Genomic DNA, 23,825 nt, shown 5'->3' on the forward strand with positions numbered 1-23,825 from the left:
TGTGCTGGTCCAAAAGCCACCCACATCCTTCTTTCATGCAGAGCATATATGCACTTGCAGCCTCTCCCGAGGAACAAAATGAGAGAAAGAAAAGCCAAGCTTTGTTTGCCAGCTGAAACTGCCTTCCAACCCTTTGGAATTTCTTAAGCATTTGTTCCCCCTTCTTACCATGATTAAAATTGCATCCAGCCTTGCAAAAAAAGAAGGCTGCTCAGCAGATCTTTTAAGCCAAAGCTTTGCTTTAAGAAAGAAAGAAATAGCTTAACTTTTAGACCTTTCCATATGAAAACTCCTCCCCCAACTTTCCTCTTAGCACTTCTAGTACTAATGCAATACTAGCCGTTTTCTATTAGTTCCTCATGAAGCAGGGGCGGGGGCGGGAATCTTGCTAAAGATGGATAAATGTATTTATGCTGGGAATAAATAAAAGTACTGAATATCTGCCACTTTTCAAAAATGTGATGATCAACTTTAAAGATGGGGGAGATACAGCCTTAAAAAGTCTTTTAAAAAGTAAGGCTTGCCATATGATGGGGATTGCAGCAAGCTTTGTTAATATCTGCCACTTTTAAAACAACATGGAAGGAGTACGTTAGTGAATTTCTGAGCTTCATTGATGTAGTAGGCCAGTACTCAACATCTAAATTTTTTTTCTTTTTTTAAAAAAAGATTAAATAAAACTGAAAAATCACAAAACATATTATTGCACATACGTCTTATGCAATAGGTGCCCATGAGTCTTTTGCAACCACGTTCTACACCTGGCCTTGCTTTTTAAATAGATGCAATAAATCAGTATATCCCAACAACAAATTCTGCTGTTCGAGTTATGCAACAGAGGCTTTTATGTGCACCGCTTAGCAGTGCCAATGATTAAACAGTATAGAAATGTGGTAAATAAAACAAATATTTGTAATAGGATGATTTCCATGACCAAATAGAAGACGGGACTTGTAAGATATAGTGAGGCTTCTCCAAAGTCTTTTCATTCAGTCTTAAAAAGATAACATCTTTGTATTTTAACGTTTTACAATTTAAAGCAAATCAGACATGCAAGGGCTTCATATAGGGATGAATGCCTGCTAGAATTCATACTCTATGTGGATGGTTCATGTTCCATCATGTTGCCTGATTTGATCTCTGTAGCTTGTCTTTCACTGGGAACACACAGTCCCATGTGGCTTTTAGACTGTGAATTTGTGATTCAAGTTTGGCTATTGTTTCCTCTGTTCCCACAGTTCCTTTTGGAAAGACATCTACTCCCATGATTTAGGAAGGATGCAGGAAGGATATGGCTACTGAATGATTGCATAAGTGATGCAGAGAACATGAAATGTAGGGTTCAAAGAGCAATGATGGCATCTAGAATATTTTTCAGTTCCTTCTGGAATCATAAGTGCAAAGAATTATTTTAGCTTGGGGGAGAGTCGCTTGTTAAGGGTAGAAGATTATGATGGAAATTGATCTTGAGTTGGTAGGTCATATTGCTGTTGTATTTTTACTTACGCTGCATAATCACTGTACAAGATGTTATGTAAACAAGGATCCTGCCACAAGGAGCTTTCAGTCTGAATTTTCGCAGTGAGGGAGGGAGTGATGATAGAGACAGGGTAAGAACCAGAGATACACATGCATTTGCAAGGCACCCATGCTTCATTGTACAGTAATTAGGAATATAGGATTTTCCCTATCCTTTGTTGTTCCTGTAGTTCCCTCTTCCCTCTGGGGCACGCCTCCTTGATTCTGGTTTAATTTGAAAAATGTCCAAGCTTAATTTTGGAATTGGAGCATGCAGAGTCTACCCCAGCTTCTAGTTCTCTTGCATTTTTCTCCATTCTGTGTTACAGATGTGCTTGTACACTTGGATAAAGCATTGCGGAGGGACGGGATGGGACGGGACATTTTTGATGTGATTGTATTCAAGACTACTTTAATATTCTTTTCATGCAGTATTTTACTGATGCAGCCATATGGCTGGAGGGGAACATGTCAGCTGTCTGGTCCAACACCCTCCTCATTGCAGGAACATGTGTTAATAAATATCACCAGATAATATTAATACAGCTGTATGTACAATCACATTAATGTTTGTGGTATTTAATCAATGTACGCAACAGCACTTGTTCTCTTGTACTTGTTACATACTTTTAAAAAGCAATTTGACTGTTATGTGCACCAAGATTTTTCTTGTGATAAACAAAACTATGAATAATTCCTGATATACCAGTTCTACTTCAGTAATATGACTGGATGAATCAAATTCAGAAATCCAAAGAGAAATTAAGGTGAAGAGCATTTTGGAGAATGTGGGAACTGGAGATTTTAAATATGTTAACCAGCACTTTGAATTGGGTCCAAGATAAACCAAGAGCCAAGGGTTATAAAGTAGTGGTTTGCTCTAAATATGGGTTGTTGTCGGCACCCTGATCACAATATCTTGCACCAGTTGTAGTTTCTAAAGATAGCCGACAATAGATAGACATGCCCATCTTCCTTAATAGATCTTGTTGGTTTTCCAGACCAACACTTACCACTCAGCTGTATTGTGCAAACTAATTGCCAGTTTTGAAAAGGGCAATAGCTTTGAATAACCTAGGAGCAAAACAGGTGATAAAACAATTTCATCAAATGCTGTAACTGTTCTATAAAATATTATTTCTGACAACAACAACAACAATTATTTATTATTTATTATTTGTACCCCACCCATCTGGCTGGGTTTCCCCAGCCACTCTGGGCGGCTTCCAACAAAGACTAAAAATACACTAAAATGTCACACATTAATATCTTCCCTGAACATCCTTCAGATGTCTTCTGAATGTCAGGTAGTTGTTTATCTCTTTGACATCTGGTGCAAGGGCGTTCCACAGGGCAGGCGCCACTACCGAGAAGGCCCTTTGCCTGGTTCCCTGTAGCTTTGCTTCTTGCAATGAGGAACCGCCAGAAGGCCCTCGGAGCTGGACCTCAGCGTCCGGGCAGAACGATGGGGGTGGAGACGTGTACTTCAGATATACTGGGCCAAGGCCGTTTAGGGCTTTAAAGGTCAACACCAGCACTTTGAATTGTGCTCGGAAACATACTGGGAGCCAACTTAGGGCATTTTCACAAATGGCATTGCAATTCCCCACTCTTGTAGACAGAATAAAGCTCCACATTGGTTAAAATGCACAATTAATTTTAAAGTGTCTCATTTTCACTTTTTATTCTGCATTTATCATCATTTAGAGTTAATACACTGCAAATCATAATGTGCTCTTAGTACTTCTAACACACTTAGGTTGATAAGTTTACATCAAGAGTTAGCTTGGCCTAAATTTGTTCCCATTATATTCTAACACTAACTTAATTTGGACCATGAGTACACTTACCGGTACTCTGCATGTGTTTTGAAAATGCAGTCTGTAGAAATGAATGGCTATGCAAATAAAGATCCAGTACTACTAGCTCTTAAAACGTGGGTTGTATTTGTCATGATACAAAAGGAAAGGGTTGTGGGCATGTAAACTTTATTTTGCTCATTCCATATTTTGCCAGCATCTAACATCTGTATTCATTTTCTGGGGTCTCCTAATGGATTACTTTCATCTGCTTTGTTCCAAGAGTAATACTCAATTTCCTGAATTTATAGGTTGCAATAAAATCCATCCGTAAGGACAAAATTAAGGATGAACAAGATATGGTTCACATCAGACGGGAGATTGAGATCATGTCATCTCTCAGCCATCCTCATATCATCACTATATATGAAGGTTAGTGACTGGTATTCTTTTCATCATCTGTACCATTTACTCATTCAGTTCTAAATTTCTTATATCCTTTTACATCAGGTGTTCTCTATAACCTTTTTTCCTACCTACTTGTAAGAAAATGTGCTTATTTGTTTAATATCATAAAAGTTCATTGTACACGAATAATAATGTAGTAAAAAATCTTTTCCATTCCACTGTGTTGATATGGTCGATATATACCAGTCGTTATGGTACCTGCAGGAAGAAAAATCAAGTGCTCATTTTGCTTCTCTACCTGAGGAGGTGGGGGGCTAGGTTAATAGGATCTTTTTGCCAGCTCCACCACCAGGATGTTCCATTCAAAAGCATTCCATTCCATTGCTGTTGCATTTCCATTTTGTCAGGTTAGTCTGGCAAAAGTGTAATAGGTAGTTGTCATAGCAGCATCTTGTCACTATATGGCAGAGGAACTGTGATGCAAAACCTGGCACTGATTACGTATTCACTGTCCCATAAGTAAATGAGGTGACCTCACTCTGGATTAATGTTATGCATTTTGAGTTTTTATTTTGTGTTTATGTTGTAAACTGCCTTGTGAACTTCAGATGAAGGGTGGTGTATAAATTTCATAAATGATGATGAATAAATGATGGTGATGATGATATTGTAACCAAAAATTTTCCTATTGCTTCCTGAGATCACAGAACATGTTTTCATCTAAGTCTGGGTACAGCTGAGCATCCTTTTGAATCAAGATAGCAGACTGAACTTTTCAGAACTGCATGGATTTTTGGATGTCTTAGACTTGAGCAAGTCTGCGGTTGCTAGTATTTAATAAACAAAAACTGTCATTCATTGCTGACCAGAAATACCATTAAGTGTGAAATAATCTGCCAGCTTTAGATGCAGATTGAGAAGAAAGGCCACCATGAAGTTTCTCTTTAATCAAATGTAGTGCACTGAGGAGGGAATTGGCATGTCTTTGGGCCTCTGTGGAGGTATACTTTTGTGACTGAGCCACACTGATGAATAATGGGAAAGGGGCATATTTTAACCTGCAATTAAAGTTTTACCTATTAAGTAAATCAGTTAAAACTCATACAGCCTTAATGGAAACCCTATTCTGACAGCTGATGCCAATGATTTAAACAAGGAATTGCTTGGAATCATGTTGCAGTATCACATATTGAGTTGTTCAAATACATGTTCTGTTAGTTGAAAGGAGATGAATATCTGACTTTTTTATTAAATAAAATCTTAATAGAATTTCTAAACAGGGAAAGGGAGGACTTCTGCGCCAGCACAAGGGTTGCAAATGGAGCACATTTTTCTGAATGTAGACTGGAACTACCCAAACACACACACACACACACACACACACACACACACAGCACTGCAACTGTGTGTCTCTCCCGTGCAGTTAAACTACTGAACAGTCTGAACCTATGCAGAGTTGGGGATGGCCAGTCTTACTGATTTCAGTAGTGTGCATAACAACATAGGAAATGGCTGTACATTTAAAGATAAGCAAAAATAAAACAACACATGTCGAAGAAACCCTTTCCTCACCACCTTAATTATTAGCCCAGGAGCAGAAAATATGGTTGTACAGCTGTACAGAAGTATAGCTTTCTTCTTACACAGTGAATGAGTTTTGTCATATATTTCATTATTTTCAAAATATAGCAGCCTCAGCTCCTCTTGAATTCTTAAGCAGCATTATTTCCTTTAAACATTTGAAGCAATACTATAATCTTTTTGCATTGATTCATCAGCCAGTAGTTTATCCTAGAGAGGGCTTTTATGTAACCTTTGCATCAGGAATGGAGACACTGACCCTCCAGCTGTTTGACTCCCACTCCCATCAGTCCTAAACAGTATGACCAATGGCCAGGGATGATGGGAGACAGGACCCATTAACATCTGGAAGGCCAAAGATTCCCCATCATTGTTTTAGAAGGCATTGGGTGGAGATGAAGAATCTATGGCTCTTCAGGTACTACTGGACTTCAACTCCCAGCATGGGATAGGTTGAAGGTTGGTTCTGCATCTGGAAACATTGAAGACTACTGGTTTAATGGATGTATCAAGACTTCCTGGTGTGAGCACTATTTTTTGCTGTAAGGTTTTTATATCAAGATTCCAAACACTTGCTTTCCTTAAACAGGATCCATGTTTGGGTACCCTTTTGACCTTGTTTGGCTAAAGGTGATTAACCTCTGCATTTGTCAACTCAATGTCAATACAAACCACCCGTTTTCAATGGTGGCCAAAATCCTCATGTATGTAAACAGGCTTTCTTGTTTCAGAATTCCTTTTGTAACTTGATCAAAATGAATTTATCTCCTGGATTATCTGCAAGAGGCAGATCCGCAGTTTGGAATCAGGAGAAATTCCATCCTCTCCACAGGACTCTAATTGGCAGCCTTTTGACTGCAGCTGGAAGGGAAGTGCTTTCAAGTAATTTTTTAAGGACTGAGTAGATTAAGCTGACTTTTCCAGAAGTGTTCTGATTTTCAGAACATAAATTTTAACTTAAAAAGCAAAGCTCTTTTTACCTTTTACCCCCTGAAATCCCTGTGTTCAAGAGTTAACTTTTTTTGAGCGGAAACATTATTCTGTGGACATGCTAACCTTCTGGCAGCACTTTATATAAGTTTAAAACCTGAAAACAAATGTAGCCTGAAGTTCCTTATCCCTACACAGCCATACTAGCAGTTAGAATCCTTTCAGCCCTGGAAATGTCCTTCTTAGTTCCATTGTATGATGGCTGTGTGAAAAATAAATGTTTAAAGAAGCTAATATGTGCTAAATAGTGCAGCAGAAATGAATTCAAATCTAAATTCCTGGCCTTGTAGTGGATTGATAAATATTCCTGTTATTGTGAGCCTGCTCCTACATTCACATGATGAATAAACCACACTTTGCTGGATTTGGTACCACTGTAATCAGCCATACAAGATACAGTATTCTATTGTCACAGGAAGATGTAAAACCAAATTGCCAGAAATGCATACCCCCCATAATTTTGTATCTGAATTTTTATGCTTTGAGCAAAAGAGTAAATGCAAGAGTGTAAGCCAGATTTGGCAAAGACCAAATCTGGAAGTAATTTGTAAGTCTCAAAGCATGGTCTGAAACCATTTGGTGCAGCAGCCTTGCTAAGGTTAAGCTAGTCTGGCTCAGATCAATGCCTGGAGAAGAATAAGCAATGTCTGCCTAGGAGCTCTATGTACATTGTCTTGGGATCCACACTGGAAGAAAGCTGGGATACTAATTAACACATTGAAATTGTTGGGATTTAATTTATTTCATTTCTAAAGCTTATTGACAACTTTTTGCTAAGATGTTCCCAAAGTAGTTTATAATATGATAATACCAACAACACCAGCCATTAAAACAAACTACAACTAAAAGCTATAAAATAACAATATCGCAATGCAAGCAATTACAACCGCCAGAGGAAACCAACCCGAATCTCCAAAGTGCTGAATGAAAAGAAACGTGTTGATTAGGCAGTGGAAGCCCCTCAGTGGTGTTGCCACTCATTCTCAGGGAGCAACTTCTAGAGTCTGGGCATGATAATAAAAAATGCCCTGTCTTTGGTCCCAATACAGCATGCAACATGCAACAAATGAGACTGCAAGAAGCACACACACACACCCTTTCCCACCAGAGCAGGTTGATATGGGGAGAGGCACTCCGTTAAATAATAATAATAGTAATAATAATTAATAATAATAATTTATTATTTGTACCCCGCCCATCTGGCTGGGTTTCCCCAGCCACTCTGGGCAGCTTCCAACAAAGATGAAAAATACACTAAAATGTCACATATTAAAAACTTCCCTGAACAGGGCTGCCTTCAGATGTCTTCTGAATGTCAGGTAGTTGTTTATCATCTGACATCTGATGGGAGGGCGTTCCACAGGGCGGGGGCCACTACCGAGAAGGCCCTCTGCCTGGTTCCCTGTAACTTGGCCTCTCGCAGTGAGGGAACCGCCAGAAGGCCCTCGGAGCTGGACCTCAGTGTCCGGGCAGAACGATGGGGGTGGAGGCGCTCCTTCAGATATACTGGACCGAGGCCGTTTAGGGCTTTAAAGGTCAGCACCAACACTTTGAATTGTGCTCGGAAACGTACTGGGAACCAATGTAGGTCTTTCAAGACCGGTGTTATATGGTCTCGGCGGCTGCTCCCAGTCACCAGTCTAGCTGCCGCGTTCTGGATTAGTTGTAGTTTCCGGGTCACCTTCAAAGGTAGCCCCATGTAGAGTGCATTGCAGTAGTCCAAGCGGGAGATAATCAGAGCATGCACCACTCTGGCGAGACAGTCTGCAGGCAGATAGGGTCTCAGCCTATGTACCAGATGGAGCTGGTAGACAGCTGCCCTGGACACAGAATTGACCTGCGCCTCCATGGACAGCTGTGAGTCCAAAATGACTCCCAGGCTGCGCACCTGGTCCTTCAGGGGCACAGTTACCCCATTCAGGACCAGGGAATCCTCCACACCTGCCCGCCTCCTGTCCCCCCCAAACAGTACTTCTGTCTTGTCAGGATTCAACCTCAATCTGTTAGCCGCCATCCATCCTCCAACCGCCTCCAGACACTCACACAGGACCTTCACCGCCTTCACTGGTTCTGATTTAAAAGAGAGGTATACCTAGGTCCTAAGTTCTTCAGGGCTTGGTATGTTAATACTAACAACTTAAATTGGGCATGGTAACATAGGCAGCCAGTGCAGATAATGTAAAACCAGTGTAAGATGGCTCTGCACTGGAGGACTCCTTCATACCCTGGGGTGGTATTCTAGACTAGCTGCAGTTTCTTTACCATCTTCAAGGGTAGCCCTCCCTAGAGTGCAGTGACAGATATCACTGATCTCCAAGCTCTATGATTACCATACCCAGTGGCTTAGATGTCAAATAACAATGGGGGCAACATGGCGGGACCCTGTAGCATTACTGCCAGGGAACTGAGCAGAAGTCACACGGTGCTGCTCTGTGGAAACAGTTGTCCAGGTACTCAGTGGGGTTGAGATGTAGATCATTTAACAGACTGAAGACTACTTCGCATAAATGGAATGTACGTATAAAGGACCAGGCTTGTTAATTTATACAGGGATGGCATGTTGAACGTAATTCTATTGCCATTCTATATTTTAAAAATGAAAAAACCATATACCATTCCACTCTGAATGCCCATGGTCTGATGCAGAAGTGTCTTTTCTCTAACTGACGAAAATGTGCATATAAAAACAGCAAAGATGTGGAAACTTCTGACATTGTCCTCAGTGTATTCAATGCAGAATGCCAATTGTTTGATTTTGTTACTTTATCATTAGCAACACCATCTAACTACAGTTATCTAACCCACTTCCTTTTTATTTCAGCCTTTGGCTTTAACTATATTATTTCCATTGTTTACATTTGATAACACCCAAGATTATAATATAGATTTTCCTAGAGGCTAGTGATTAGGAATTGAAGTAATATAAACTAAACTAACCTCCAGAGTCTCACGCTCCGTAGTCCTTGACTTCCTTGCATTCAATATACTTTAACACCTAAATAATACTCGCTTGTTGTAAGGAGGCCAGGCTATGAAAGTGGGGGGGGGGGGAAGCTAGCACAACACACAGCTAACACAAAAGAATTTGTGTTCTTTTCTAAATATACTTTTTATGTTATACACTGTGACCCAGCATGGGCCTCCTAGAGCTAGGCCCCATTCAAATATTTCTCTTGCTTCAGGAATCTCTGAAATAAGCAGTATAACAGAATGCAGAAGGTATCTTTTCTATTACCCAGACAGGATCTGGGTAATGATGGGATCCATCATTAATTATTAATTCAAAATATTTGCAGCACTAGCCAAACTAATCACTGGAACATTCCCAACTGCCTTTTTGGGGGATGGTGGGAGGCAGGAAAATCCATACAACCCAGTAGAGTATTCTGCATTTAGTCGAGGCAGTCTCTGATTCTCAAAGTAAGGAGAATATCCTTCCTGGCTGCAATTAAAAATTAGAATAGCCACACTGTAGCTCAAGTATCCTCAGATTTAGTGGGGTGGACTTCACATGCAATGCAATTTTAATAGCTTCCAGCTTAAATCCAGTAAACTGGATTATATGATTGGGTAAACTGACAAAGATCATGCTAGTACAAAAAGGTGTGTTTGTGTGTTGTGCTTGATTTGGTTGGCTGAATAGCACCATTCTCATTTCCCCCCTAAAATTAGGCTTAAACTTAATATGTTTTATTGGATTTGGATAGTATGTGTTAACAGGGAAAATATTTGTCTGTGTGTCATTAACTTAAGACTCCTGCAATTTAATCACTTACTTATCAAAGTTTTTGGGTTTTTTTTTTGATGTCAGTGTAATTTAAAGCAAAGGGACGTGGGTGGCGCTGTGGTCCAAACCACAGAGCCTAGGGCTTGTCGATCAGAAGGTTGGCGGTTTGAATCCCCGTGATGGGGTGAGCTCCCATTGTTTTGTCCCAGCTCCTGCCAACCTAGCAGTTTGAAAGCATGTCAAAGTGCAAGTAGATAAATAGGTACCACTCCGGTGGGAAGGTAAACGGCGATTCCGTGCGCTGCTCTGGTTCGCCAGAAGCAGCTTAGTCATGCTGGCCACATGACCTGGAAGCTGTACGCCGGCTCCCTTGGCCAATAAAGCGAGATGAGCGCCGCAACCCCAGAGTTGGTCACGACTGGACCTAATGGTCAGGGGTCCCTTTAACCTTTAGCTTTAATTTAAAGCAAAGGCCTAGAAATGCTTTCCACTTAGATCTACATAAGTAGATGGCATACAACTGATTTTAGATCTTATGAATGGTTTTCCATTATTCAGATGTATTTTTTTAAAAAAAATATTCTTTAAACTGAATAGTTTTCAGATGATTTTATTGAATGAGAAGGTTATTCTATCATCTGTCCCTAAAATTAAAGACCAACTCACTTGCTGCTCTGATTTGGCTGACCTTTAATAAAAGACCACTTTGTATCATTGCAAAGGTACTTCTGTCTGCTGCTGTAAGGAGGGTAATAAAAATACCACTTTATGGAAAGACACCAGATGGAAGGAATGTCAACATACTGGAACTAATTTAGGAGATTGCTCTGATATAGAGCAAAGGCATGAGGAGAATTCAGATGGTTCCAATGTGAAGAGATTGGCTGCCTCTCTTAAAACAACAAACTAAAATTCTTATCCTGGGGTTACATGTAAACGGAAAGCATTCAGTCCTCAAGGTGGATGTCGGTTTAGAAAAATACCGTACAACTACAGCTTTTATTCTCAATTTAGGATTCCAGAAACAGAAATAAAGTGGGACGTGGGAATAGTTTTACTCCCATTTTAAACATATACAAACAAACAGTCGTAAAAAAAACCTAGCCAGTGTGTAAAAGATGTAGCCAAAATAATGTATAGCTTTTTTATTTGCTTTTCTTAGCCTGTGCTTGTCCCATCAGTATACACATACTGTTTCTACCTTTTCACATATAAACTCTTATTTTCAGCTTGCCTCACAAGAGTTTCTACTTTTTCATGAGCAAGTATGTTCTTAAGAGGAAAATTATGCCTCATTGGATGCAGTGAAATTCCAAAGTTCTGATCAAGAAGAGTAGTCTGTGTACTAGCAAGGTTTCCTTCGCAGTTTGGAGCTCTGAATAGAAGCTGAACTCATCATTTCAGGCCTTCTAAATATAGCTGACAAAATGCATTCAGGAGTTATGATAGTACAAGTAGATGTGATGGAGAATAATGGATTGAGAGTTTACAAAATGTACTTCAGTTCAGACACATCTTTGGTAATGAGCATGGAAATTCTTCCCCAGTTTTACATTCTTTATCCTATAATAAAATCCTAAGTCAAAACCACCTGGCCACAAACATGATTTTTTTAAAATTAAAAAAAATACCAATATTAGAATAAACAAACACATTTGTTCTTAGAATTAAGGGGAGGAAATTAATATATTGATTGTTTGAACATAAAACACTTTCTTCTAGTTGTATAAAGACCTAACTTTCTACTGGAAAGCATCATGGCATTGAAAGGTACATGTACACACTCCGCAGGGAAACCATACAGAGCTGAAGCCCCAGTGGAAAAAAACATATTTCTAGGGAGAGGATGTTCCAGACATGACCTAATAGCACACCTTCCTATGCAATCTTGTCCAATAGTGAACCCCCTGGAGGAGAAGTAGTCTCTAGGGGTCTCGTAGAGATTTTAGTCAGAACTTTCAGGATCCTATGGGGAAAAATGTGATCAGACTCTTTCAGGTGAGCAGGTTCATAGCACCTTTTCTGAATAACGTGTTATGCATCATAGTTGCTGACTCCCAGTTGTGGAATGGTTCAGGGTAGTTTTTCTTTGTCTGGCATTTCCATTTTAGCAAACAAAAAAGTGGGGGAAAGCCAAGCAGCCGTTCCTCATTAAATTTGTTTCTGTGAGCAAGGTGGTGGCAGCAACTGTACAGAACTACTTTAGAAACTGTCCCAGCTTTCAAATTACCTGCATTAGAATGGCAGGTCATAAATCAAATGTAGTAAAAATATAGAGGGAAATAAGCATTCCAAATAGTTATACTGAAGCAATTAGTCTATCATCAGCTTAAATATTAGGTCTTAAAAGGGCATAGCATTTATTTATCTCATATTTATTTGGAATAAATAATACTGTGTCTAAACAAATGCATGTAAGTGTTAGGAGAGTACCAGAACATCTCTCAGTGTAGTGTTATAAATTACAGTATAGCATTATAGGAGCATTGCAGTGATATCTCATATTTTATGGAACAAATGTTTAGCATGATGAAAGCCCTTCTCTAGGTACTTCTAGATCTGTTGAGGAGAGACTATAGCTGTGTGACACAACACTTGCTTTGCATGTTGAAAAAAATAAGTTAAATCAGGGGTAGCACTAATTAAAGTATTTCAAGTAGCAGGGCCAGCTCTGCCAGAAATCTTGGAATGCTGTTGTCAGTCAACGTAGATAGTATCTGCATATATGTGCAGTGCCTAGTATATTCTTATATAGTATTGGAGCATTTGTATCTTGGAGTAATTAATTCACTCCAGTAAAATAAAAGGAATGTAAACATTAGTGGCAACAAAGATTTCAGCGTGTGGCCCCAATCCATTTAGTGTGTTCTGTTAATGTCAGCTGAACTACTGTACTGTATAGTGACTAAAGTAAAGGTAAAGGGACCCCTGACCATTAGGTCCAGTCGTGGCCAACTATGGGGTTGCGGTGCTCATCTCGCTTTATTGGCCGAGGGAGCCGGCGTACAGCTTCCAGGTCATGCGGCCAGCATGACTAAGCCACTTCTGGTGAACCAGAGCAGCGCACAGGAACGCTGTTTACCTTCCCGCCGGAGTGGTACCTATTTATCTACTTGCACTTTGACGTGCTTTCGAACTGCTAGGTTGGCAGGAGCAAGGACTGAGCAACAGGAGCTCACCCCATCACGGGGATTCGAACCGCCGACCTTCTGATCGGCAAGTCCTCGGCTCTGTGGTTTAACCCACAGTGCCACATGCGTCCCCTGTATAGTGACTAAATTGTGGCTAATGTGGTGTTCTAGATCTAGAAGGTGATATACTTTTTCTGTGCTTTTGCAATTTTGTTAAAAACTGTGCCTTAGTCATTTTTGTCAGTAAGGACTGGAGTAGGGTGATAAAATTACTTTAGCCTATCAGTTTTGATGTTCCAGTCTAATCTGTCCATAGCCACCTCATATAGCTTCCAAAGTTCATTTGTAATGAGGATGTAATCACTGGAATGAATCAGTGCTTCACAAGCTGTTAGACAATCCTCTAGTCAGCAGCCAGTGTTTATCTGTCTGCTTCCTAATGCGCGCGCACGCACACACACACACACACAGAATTTTACTGAACATTGTAATGGGGCCGAAAAAAACTGCAATCCTTTGTCTTCTGCAAGTGTGAAGAGACATATGCCAAAGCCCATGAAGCTACAGGCTCATTGTTGAGAACTTTTTGTTTCACATTTAAATGTTCATTGGCTGAGCCTTCCTGCAGTTGTCATGAAGCTGTGCACTGGTTGTATCACTAATTCTATCACTTTAGGATTATTACTCTAGCATGGAAGAACTGCCCAGTGCAACCTTGGTTCAAGGAGATGTCTCTGTATATTGTATGAATCAATAAGAAATCTTTGAAGAAGTAAACAGTCTTTTCTTTATGCCATGGAACAATGTTTCCCATGTACCCGATGAATTGAGAACAGAGAAGAAAAAGTATTCTATGGCAGCTAAAGCAATTCAAAACGGATCAGAGTAAGACTGTCTGAGATTGCTTATTTATATGAGGAATTTATTACCCCCCCTTCAGACAAAAGTCTATTGGAGTGGCTAACATAAATTTAAGCTAGTAAACCAACAAAGAAACGCCATAATCAGCCACATATAAATAAAACGGGAGCTTCAGAAAACAGTAAAAGCCAGATTATAACAGTATGTAAAAACTCAGAAATGAAAGGTTCTTTTCAAGAAATGTCTTTAATTATTCTCAGTTATTATGTGATCTTCCACAAAGTACCTTTCAAGTGTTATGCATTACCCACAAAAACCCATTATTTTGAAATTTGCCTTTTTCCGCTCTTGGAATGCACCAGCAATCAATCAATGTCTTGCATGTATGGACTACATGCCTGTGCTTGTAATACTTAGGTTTTCCCCTGTTGCAACAGCATGACCAAGTAAAGATGGGGTAGTTTAAATTTGTAGTTGACCTATGTTAAATAACTCATTTGCTGCTCTCAGTTGGAAATCCCGGTACTTGACTGTACCAGACCACGTTCAAACACTGGAAGTACATTAAATATTATACGGATAGTTCACTATATTCCTCTAACCCTTCTGGAACCAATGCATCGTTGCCTTGGATAAATAACAATCAGTTTCTTCAGTCTTCCTGGTAACTGGGTCTACATTGCTTTCTTGCTTCCTCTCTCCTAGCTAAAAGGATAATTGATTGAAGAAAGTGTGTGTGCTTTTGATTGAAGAAAGTGTGTGTGCTTTGTGCAAGGGAGAGTGCATGCGCAGAAGTTCCAGCTGCCACAATACCGCACTATTCTTCTAGCAAAATCTAGCAAAATCAGTGTAAAGCAACCCTTCTTGCCAAACCCAGGTTCAAAGGGCAGTGAAAGGCACCCCAGGGTAGCAGGATGGAAGAAACTGGTCTGAAGCAGATGGGAATTCAGCAGAGAAGAGCCATGCTCCCTCCCTTTTCAAGGCTGATTATGTGTGTTTTGTGTGTTCAATGCTTAAGTCTAAAAAATTAAAAATGCAGTTGTCGGTTTTTTATCTCTAGTGTTTGAGAACAAAGATAAAATTGTGATCATCATGGAGTATGCAAGCAAAGGGGAATTGTATGATTATATCAGTGAGAGACGAAGGCTGAATGAACGGGAGACAAGACACTTCTTCCGACAAATTGTTTCTGCTGTGCATTACTGCCACAAGGTGAGCAAAGGATTAACTTATTTTGTAAATTTCCATTTATTCCCTTTTAAAGAACTGAGTTTGTTTTTAAAGTGGGGAGGTTCTTGCAATCCCACATGACAACTTAAAATCCATAGCAGATTTCTGAGTGCTTTAACAAATTTTTAAAAACTGTGATGTGGGAATAGATTGAGACATTAATATTTGAAAGCCAGAGCACACTATTAGGGATATAACTCACCCTGCCTAAAAGCCAAAAGCTGGAAGAACTAGACTTTCTGTATGGACTAACTTACAGTATTGAGATATATTGTTTTCTGGTGCCTGAGAAGAATGAGGAGGGAAGAACTGGGGTTGGAATTGAGTTCCGAAAAGAGTTCCCCTGCTGCTTTACAGGCTTTGTGGGAGGATAGATTCCAGTCATTCTTCCCTTAACCACACAGCAAGTGACTAATACATCTCCTGTCACTAGTTACTAGACTGCAAGTGTTATGACTGAAGTGTAAATGCAAAGACCACCCCGGTGGCTTGCTTTTTTAATCCACCCAATACTCTCCTTTCTGTCCCTCCTCACCTTCTTTCCCTTACTTTCTTGTTTCAGAATGGTGTTGTCCATAGGGATCTAAAACTGGAAAATATTCTTCTTGACGACAACTGTAATATTAAGGTAAAGGTCATTTCTGTTCTCTGTGTATTGTCTGAAAACTTTTTTTAAAAAATCACAGGAGCTACTTCTAAACCCATTCAGTGTCTGCAAAAGTGAGATGCAGAGACTGTCCCCCCCCCCCCGACTACTTCAGTATTACATTTTTGTATTAATGGGAGTTAAGGGAACGGTTTCTTTCACTTCAAGATGAGTAACAGCAATTAACAGGAGAAACAGGAGAATCGCCATAGAATACAATTGACTTTACAGGTGGTATTTTTGCTGGCTGCTGGGAATATACAAACGTTCTTGGTCTTCAAGGTTCAAGTGCATCCTCTAGAGCACTCTGAACATCCTTTTGATCACATTTAACAAATAAGCAAACCCTGTAACAAAATAAACTCAAGCAAAGCACATGTCCTTCATTAGGAAATGGCCTTGGAACTCCAGGCACAATGATAGCTTTCAGATTTGCTTTCAGTGATGTCATAACTATGTCAAAAATCCTTAGCGAAAGCATGGGAATGACCTTTTCATGCTTTCTGCCAGGAAAATAAAAATGGCTATAATACAAGATGTGTGATGCTGTTCTGGGAAATTAGTGCTGTTCCCAAGTTTCACCTTCAGCTATTTAAAATTCAAATGGTGTTTAATACAAGCATTTCTTATATCGGTACCAAATTTCCCATGGCATGGTTTGAAAAGCAGTGACCTTAGTGACACAAAGCAGATCTGGGTTTGGTTGGTGCCTAGATAGGGGGACCGCCAGGAAACCCCACATAAACCACCTTGACTTTTGCGGAATAGAAGATGAGATATAAATAAAGAACAACAATGGAAAATTCTGCTCTTTACATGTCATACATACTTTAGCCTTGATGCGTGTTTATGAATACCCGGTGTATTCTTTGTTTCTGACATAGAACGTAATTGGGGCATTTAACAACACAGTCCTAAGCATGTGCTTGTTTGTCATCTGTGAGATCAGTGGCTCACGGCAATGCCAGTGAAACATATATAAAAGAACTGATGGTGGAGAAGAAAGTTCATACCACTGAACTTGAACTAACTGCTTCTGAAAAGTCATACTGAGCCCATTACAGTGACAGAATTTGGATTTTCTCAAATGACGCTTCATTTTCTTCTTCTTTCCATCTTCTCATACCGCTGAGGCATGTCTGCTGCGTTTGATATCAAACAAGCTTCCACTATCAGCCTTGATACTGTAGGCTTAGATCTTGCTTTTGTGGTTTCTGTATTAATCGCAGGGACTTTCCCCTCCCTGCTGTTTCACTAAACAATATTTGTTGGCAAGGAAACACATCTGGGATTGTAAATTATTGATGTGCAGTTGAGTAAATCTGGAAGACCTCATTTCCGAAAACATTTGCAAGTGTACATTTCTAGGAGACTAGAAATGCACCGTTTTGCAAGTTAATAGAGCTGCTTTTGTCTTTGTAAAAGATTTAACCCTGATCACTTGTTTTAAATGATACAGTTTATCCAGTGATTTTCAAAGCATACTAGAAATGTTTAGGATAGAATGAACCTATCAGTTGAAGCAGATATGTAAATGAAAATGTTTAATATCAAATGAAAATATTTAAAATCAAACTTGCAAGTGGTCCGTGCAAAGGATTTAGTTTTCAGTTTATCTTTTGTGAAGTGTTGGAAAGAGTATGACTCTTATCACCTTATCTGGAAATGAAGTTTTCTAGCCCTTTGCCGCTGCTGCTGTTGAGCTTTCACTAGCAGACACACTCCTACACTGCACAATGACATCAGGGTATGTCATTGTTCTTCTATAATTGTAGGAAGTGCCAGCTTACATGCAAGGGAAGTCCCCACATTACCAGGAACCGGAATACAAATACCTAAACTTTGCAAAATCCTGTATTATGAATCTCTTCCTAATCTCAATTTCAATAGTGGAAAATGACTGCTGCCTATGTTATGATGCACTTCCACACTTCTTATTAACTTGAAGTCAGCAAGAATTTACCACAGCAAACTGCCCTTTTTTTTTTTTTTGCTCTAAACAGTTTCCCACAAGTTCTCACAGCACCTTGAAAGTGTTATTTACTATAACACACAATGGGCACTTAGGAAGCTAGCAAGCCCAAAGATGCAAAGGCAAAAGATGATAATCTTTTCCTAAATTAAACAACTGACCAAGTTACCGCCTCTCTCTCCTAAATAACCACAGAAGACAAAAATGCAGATTTAATGAAAACAATGGGATGTTGGAAAATGAAAGGGGAAGCAAGATAAATGTATCAACCTGGTAAGGAAATCAACCGGGCTCTGACTGTGTGTTTATAAGTATTGTTTTATTTGTTTAGAACCGTGCCCTCCATAGACAAATCTTGGGTTTCATGAACATTGTACACGCTTGTCAATAATTCAGCTATGTTTGCTAGTCTGTGAGTCAATAGAAAAAAGATCCAGTTTCTTAGCTGGTGCAAACTGAAGTAAAAGAGCAATGTCAGTTTACACTGAGCCCAAATGCTTGAAGGGAGTGCAGGATTCATACTGAATGAGTAAATTTCATCATGTTTTTTGTAAGTAGTGGAAACAGTCATTTCCTCGAAGGTAAGGGAATTCAAAGTCTGGCTTTGCAGCAACCCCTCCCTGTTTGGAAACCTTTTTTGAATTAATACTTTGGCTCCATTTAAGTGCCAGGAACATGAAGGAATCTTGGCTACTATGATTTTTTTCCCCATATTGGGGGGGGGGGGAGAGGGAAAATGACAGCTCTAATGGGAAAAGCTGATAAACATCAGTCTGTGATTATGGGAGTTGGCCGTGATAGAAACACTGTTTCCTGAATGACTGAATTGAAAACATGGATACCTGTTAGGAGCTGGCTCTCCCCCCCCCCTATGGTATATATTTATATATACATGTAGATATTCATGCTTTTGTAGACTATGCTAGGGGACAGATTGTCCTAAGCAGAGTGTACCATGCATATCAGAATTAGCACGAGCTGTGGCATGCTCTCCAAGTAAAGTCAGTTCCACTGACTACTCCACAATCTCTAATGCTGAAACGATTAAATTTAGATTGACCAAACCACTGTTCTTTAGCTCAAGACTGAATTCCTGCCAGCCAATCAGAGTGATTTGATAAGAAAGTGGAATTTATTTAAGACAATTAACCGCAACCTGAGCCCCAAGAATGCATTTGCAGACTGCAATTGTACACCAGCTGCTTCTAATGAGATTCTAGGCCAGTGAAGGTTTTACAGAACACAGTTTTCCCATAGTTTTCCTCTAAAGGATTACTACAATATGGGTTGAGATACCAGGTTTGTTTTCAAAGTCCTGTTGCAAATGAACTTGAGATGATACACCACAGATACACCACAAATATAGATGTGACAGCCAACAAACTGGTACATAGATGTATAACTGGATTACATACAGTAGATAGTATTTAAAGGTGATGTAAGTCAAAATGGCAGTAATGTACACTGCATATAATGGAGCACAGGGCAATGAAGAGTCATAAACCACAGCAGTGAAAAGGGTCTCACTGGCCACCAAGTGCAATTCTCTGCTCTAAAGTAGTACCTTGACCCATGTAGCCACCCTCTCCAGATTAGGTAATATCCTGATAATAGCATGCCAACAGCAGGTAATGATTATCCAGAAATTCCGTCTAGGTTCATTTCATTAAAAATGCAAGCCAATCAAGCAAATGAGTCAGTCCATCCACATGCTGCAGAAGAAAGGCAACATTCCTTGGGGTCATCGGCTAATTGACAAGATAGAGAATTACTTCCTCATCGAAATGTAAGGATCACTTGGATCCTGACTCCTGGGTATGGAACAAAAACCATGTGCTAATCTTACCAAAGATAAAACAAAATAAAGCTGTTCTTTAGTACAAGTCCACCTCATTCAGGAACCAGTCTTGGGCTGTACCAACCTCTGATGACCTAGAGAAGGAAAAAAGACCAAGACCACAAGGAAAAATAAATCCTTTCTAAATGATTAAGGCCTAGAACTTTACATCTTGCAAATAAACTCATGTGAATTCTCATATGCTTTTACCAGGGATGCTTCTGAAATTCTGTTTTTGCTTTCCTGATTTTTCTCCCCAGATACAGAGTTCCATATACTTGGTTGTGTTTTTGAAGTAGAACTGATGCATTAGATAGCCATCATCATTCCGGTTTTTTATTTCTGAATTTTGTACAGCACATCATGAATCCATAGTTTGCTGCATGTCTCTCTTCCACTGTTACCAAAGTTCACATATGTATTGTTGAAATACTTTATTTAAAACAGTATCGAAGTTTGCATCAGGCTTTTTGGGGGGGGGGGTTTACCAACACTCGTGTTCATTTTAGTCATTCATAAATAGCACAGAAAAGCAAACTTGATGTGACTGATCATATGGGCGTGCCAATAATCTTTCGTGTTTTACCAGTGCACAGGACCACATGTGCACATCAGTAAAAAAAATAATTAGAATAATATTGATGCAATTGGATGCACAGTCGCATCAACATTGTTTTTTTAATGTATGTGCAGATTGTTAATGTAGAGTTGGGAAAAGATGCAGGTGAACAGAAGGAACTGAAAACTGTGGGAAACTTGGAATTTATTTTAGAAAATCTCTTACTTAAAACTGAATTTAGAATAAGTGGAATACAAGGCAGAGCAAACACATTGAACAATGAGGAGAAAGCTTTTATCAAAGTGAAAAGTGATTAATTAGCCAGGGCCCCAGATTGATAATCAATGCCCAGGTTGGTGTGATCAATAAATCACGCTCCCTATCTTACATTTTGGTAAGTTACACTACAGGACTTGGTTGCATTTGTCTTCACAGATTGCAGACTTTGGACTTTCAAATCTTTATCAGAAAGACAAATTTCTTCAGACTTTCTGTGGAAGCCCACTGTACGCATCTCCAGAAATTGTCAATGGAAGACCCTACCGAGGCCCAGAGGTAAGCAGAATGAGGAAGAAAGGAAGTAAAATGAAAATATTATCACACATGAGACCCTGCAACAAAACGTTGCAATGTGGTACCTGTCTGGGGCATTTGACTGCTTGGAATTTGATTAAATGATCACAGCCTTGGCCTTGATAAATCAAATAGATTCTTCATCTTTAGCATGAGGAACTGTTAAAATATTGCTTTCATTAGTTTTGCGTACAAACCGTCAGATTTTCTTGTAGCTATCCTGTCATATCTGTAGGATATTAAGCATTGCTGGATGTTCAATGCTTCTTTGAATGTCATAGACTTCAGGTGACCACTTTTCTGTCTGTTATGTTTCTTGTCTCTTTGCTTTAGGTTGACAGCTGGGCTCTCGGTGTACTACTTTACACCCTCGTTTATGGAACCATGCCCTTTGATGGCTTTGATCACAAAAATCTAATCAGGCAGATCAGCAGCGGAGAATATCGTGAGCCAACACAGCCCTCAGGTATCAAAAAGATCTGGCACAGTGAATTAAAATGATATAATAATGATTTGTTTTACCCATTTTCTGGTCCTTGGTTTATGGAAGTCTTAGGATAATGGTAAGATAAATGACAAAGGGCAGGTGGTTCTCAAATTACTTCCTAATTTCAGCATATATTTTTTAAAAAAAGACTGTTTGGGAAACGTAGAGGATTCTATGTTAGTAGATTTTATTGCTTTCAGGAAACTTTGCCCCCTTTCATCAGCTACAGCTAAGACAGCAGACAGTCTTTTTGTTTTTGCAAATGGAATTGGTGGGACAAGCTGTAAAATGATACACAGTAGTGATTCATATCAGTCCTGGTAACTTTGCACAGCAGTATACATAAAAAAATACCAAGGAAACGATGAATAGCCCTGGAGGAGCAAATCATTATCCCAAGAATTTGGTCCCATGTCTACCATCAATAACAATAATTGCATGGCTTCTAGAATCCCAGAGAAGGGGAACCTGTGCTCCTCCAGATGTTGAACTTCCCACTCCCAACAGGCCCAGCTAGTGCAGCCAGGGATTTATGGGAGTTTTAGTCAAACATCTGGAGGACCACAGGTTCTCCAGCTTTGTAGTATACAGGAGGTGGCTGATGACACGGCGGCAAATTTAATAATTTTAGACTGACAGTTTGATCCCAGTGGTAGCCTTTGACTTGATAATCTGCAGTGTTTATCATGGGTTGAATTGAGAGTTGGGCTGAAGAGAAGAGTAAATTGCTTCATTTTTCTACTGGTTGTAGAATAAAAATCTTCAAGCTTGAGAACAGTGGAATTTGCTGAGGTTCTTGAAGCAATGAGTTGTGTTCATAAGTGAGCAACAATAAGAATAAACTGGACTCAAGAAACCAGACAGAAAAATATTTTATTTAAAGGCGAGCAGGGATCGTTTTGATTATAAGATCAACTATTCTGGATCAGGTCAAAGGTCCATCAGGTCCAGCTTCCTGCTTCCCACAGTGGTAATTGGGTGCAAGCAAAGTAGGGTTTGAGGACAATAATTATTTTCTGTTATTTGTCTCCTTCATATTCAGAGGAAAGATGGCCTTTGAACCTGGAAAAGGAAATATATCTGAGAATTGATTGCTATATGGAACCTTCTAGTTTATAGGCAGTCTGAATAAGTTGAAGTTAGAGAGGTCAACAAGAGAAAAGGGCTTAATAAATATCCCCCCTCTCTCCAAGAACTCATTGCATTTCAACAAAAGCTTCCAGAATTCTCCCTTCCCTCCCCACCCATTTCATTATCATTATCAATACCCATGTATTCCTGCATAAGTGGGTGGTATTCAGTGCTAGTCCTACTCAAAACAGACCCATTGGACTTAATAGACATGGCTATTAGTTCAGAACCAATTAATTTCAGTGGATCTTCTTTTAAGTAGAATTGAACACAACCCAGAATGTATTGGATTGCTAGTCATTCCAGCTGCAAAGGATTTCCCAAGCATTTCAACAGAAGCCTCCAGAATTCTCTCTTCCTCTCCTTGCAAGTCTCCATCCCAAATGGGGAAAAATAGGTTCTCAAGATGCCGTGCTCAAGGGAAGCCTGTGGGTCCTGTCCTTTGCCTTGTGATGAAAAAATGAAATAAAATTGTCTCTCTCTCTCTCACTCACTCTCTCTCCTCCTCTCCCCCCTCCATACATACTGATGAAGTATTCAGACTTGAAAGAGCAAACAGCCACTCCAAGAACGCATGGTTCTGATTGGTGTAGCCCCTCACCCACCAGCTTGTTTTTTGTGCCGTGGGGCTTGCTTTGCCTCTCAGAGAGAAAAAACATGACAAAAGGACCTTTAAGAAAGGAAGGGAGGGGGGGACAAAGGCTTTCCTGTTGGTTTCATTTTTTGTTTGTAGGAAATTTAGGTGGGGGCATAGAAAATTTAGTGGTGTGGAGAGGGACAAGCCTGGTAATAGGCCTGACAGGAATAGCAAAATACTGGCCAAAAGGTTATCAATAGCAGTTTGGAGAGGCAATCAGAAAGGGGTACCCAATCTAGAAGAGGGGGAAAGTATAAAAGACAAAGGGGAGGTAGATAGAGAAGGGACAAGGAATCTTTGTATGTGGTGTTCATTTTCTGTTATTTATTACTTATTATTTATTATGTTACAATTAAATTCTGTTACAATAAACTTTTAGAATAATTTGAAGTTTAGAATAATTGGAGGAGAACTCTGGGCTTGAATCTTCAAGCAAGGTTGTAGGAAGAATGTTGAGGCCCCATTATAAAACATCTCATGAAATGAAATTCCTATAATATTAATGTCCTTTAGCAAAAGACAGTTTGAGCACTTTAATATTTTGTGTGTTTTGGGAGTTTGGAAGCACACAAATATTGCAGCATGAGACAAGCCGCCCCGCCCCCCCCCCCCCGCATGTGGAGGGAAATCTTGTTTTGTGTAAACCCTATACAAATGAAGGTTAGACAGTTTGCATCACATACTTTACCATTTACACCTTTATTATGGGCATAGTGGTGCACAAGACATCTACTTGCA

At 39.6% G+C, this 23,825-nt stretch overlaps 1 protein-coding gene and 1 long non-coding RNA gene across 2 annotated transcripts in view; one reads left to right on the forward strand and one right to left on the reverse strand.

Moving 5' to 3' along the window:
* NUAK1 (NUAK family kinase 1) overlaps positions 1 to 23,825 on the forward strand; it is a 53,089-nt gene that overhangs the window by 24,142 nt on the left and 5,122 nt on the right. The window contains exons 2-6 of the mRNA XM_083574101.1: positions 3,629 to 3,749; positions 15,076 to 15,227; positions 15,808 to 15,873; positions 20,695 to 20,814; positions 21,166 to 21,298. Of these exons, the coding sequence (XP_083430227.1) occupies positions 3,629 to 3,749; positions 15,076 to 15,227; positions 15,808 to 15,873; positions 20,695 to 20,814; positions 21,166 to 21,298 (592 nt within the window). The remainder of the gene's footprint in view (positions 1 to 3,628; positions 3,750 to 15,075; positions 15,228 to 15,807; positions 15,874 to 20,694; positions 20,815 to 21,165; positions 21,299 to 23,825) is intronic.
* LOC310743724 overlaps positions 21,307 to 23,825 on the reverse strand; it is a 75,949-nt gene continuing 73,430 nt past the window's right edge. Inside the window, exon 7 of the long non-coding RNA XR_014539189.1 lies at positions 21,307 to 22,381. This is a non-coding gene — a long non-coding RNA (uncharacterized lncRNA). The remainder of the gene's footprint in view (positions 22,382 to 23,825) is intronic.

Source organism: Podarcis filfolensis (genome assembly GCF_964270895.1).
Source record: "Podarcis filfolensis genome assembly, chromosome: 10".
Classification (NCBI taxonomy): domain Eukaryota; kingdom Metazoa; phylum Chordata; class Lepidosauria; order Squamata; family Lacertidae; genus Podarcis; species Podarcis filfolensis.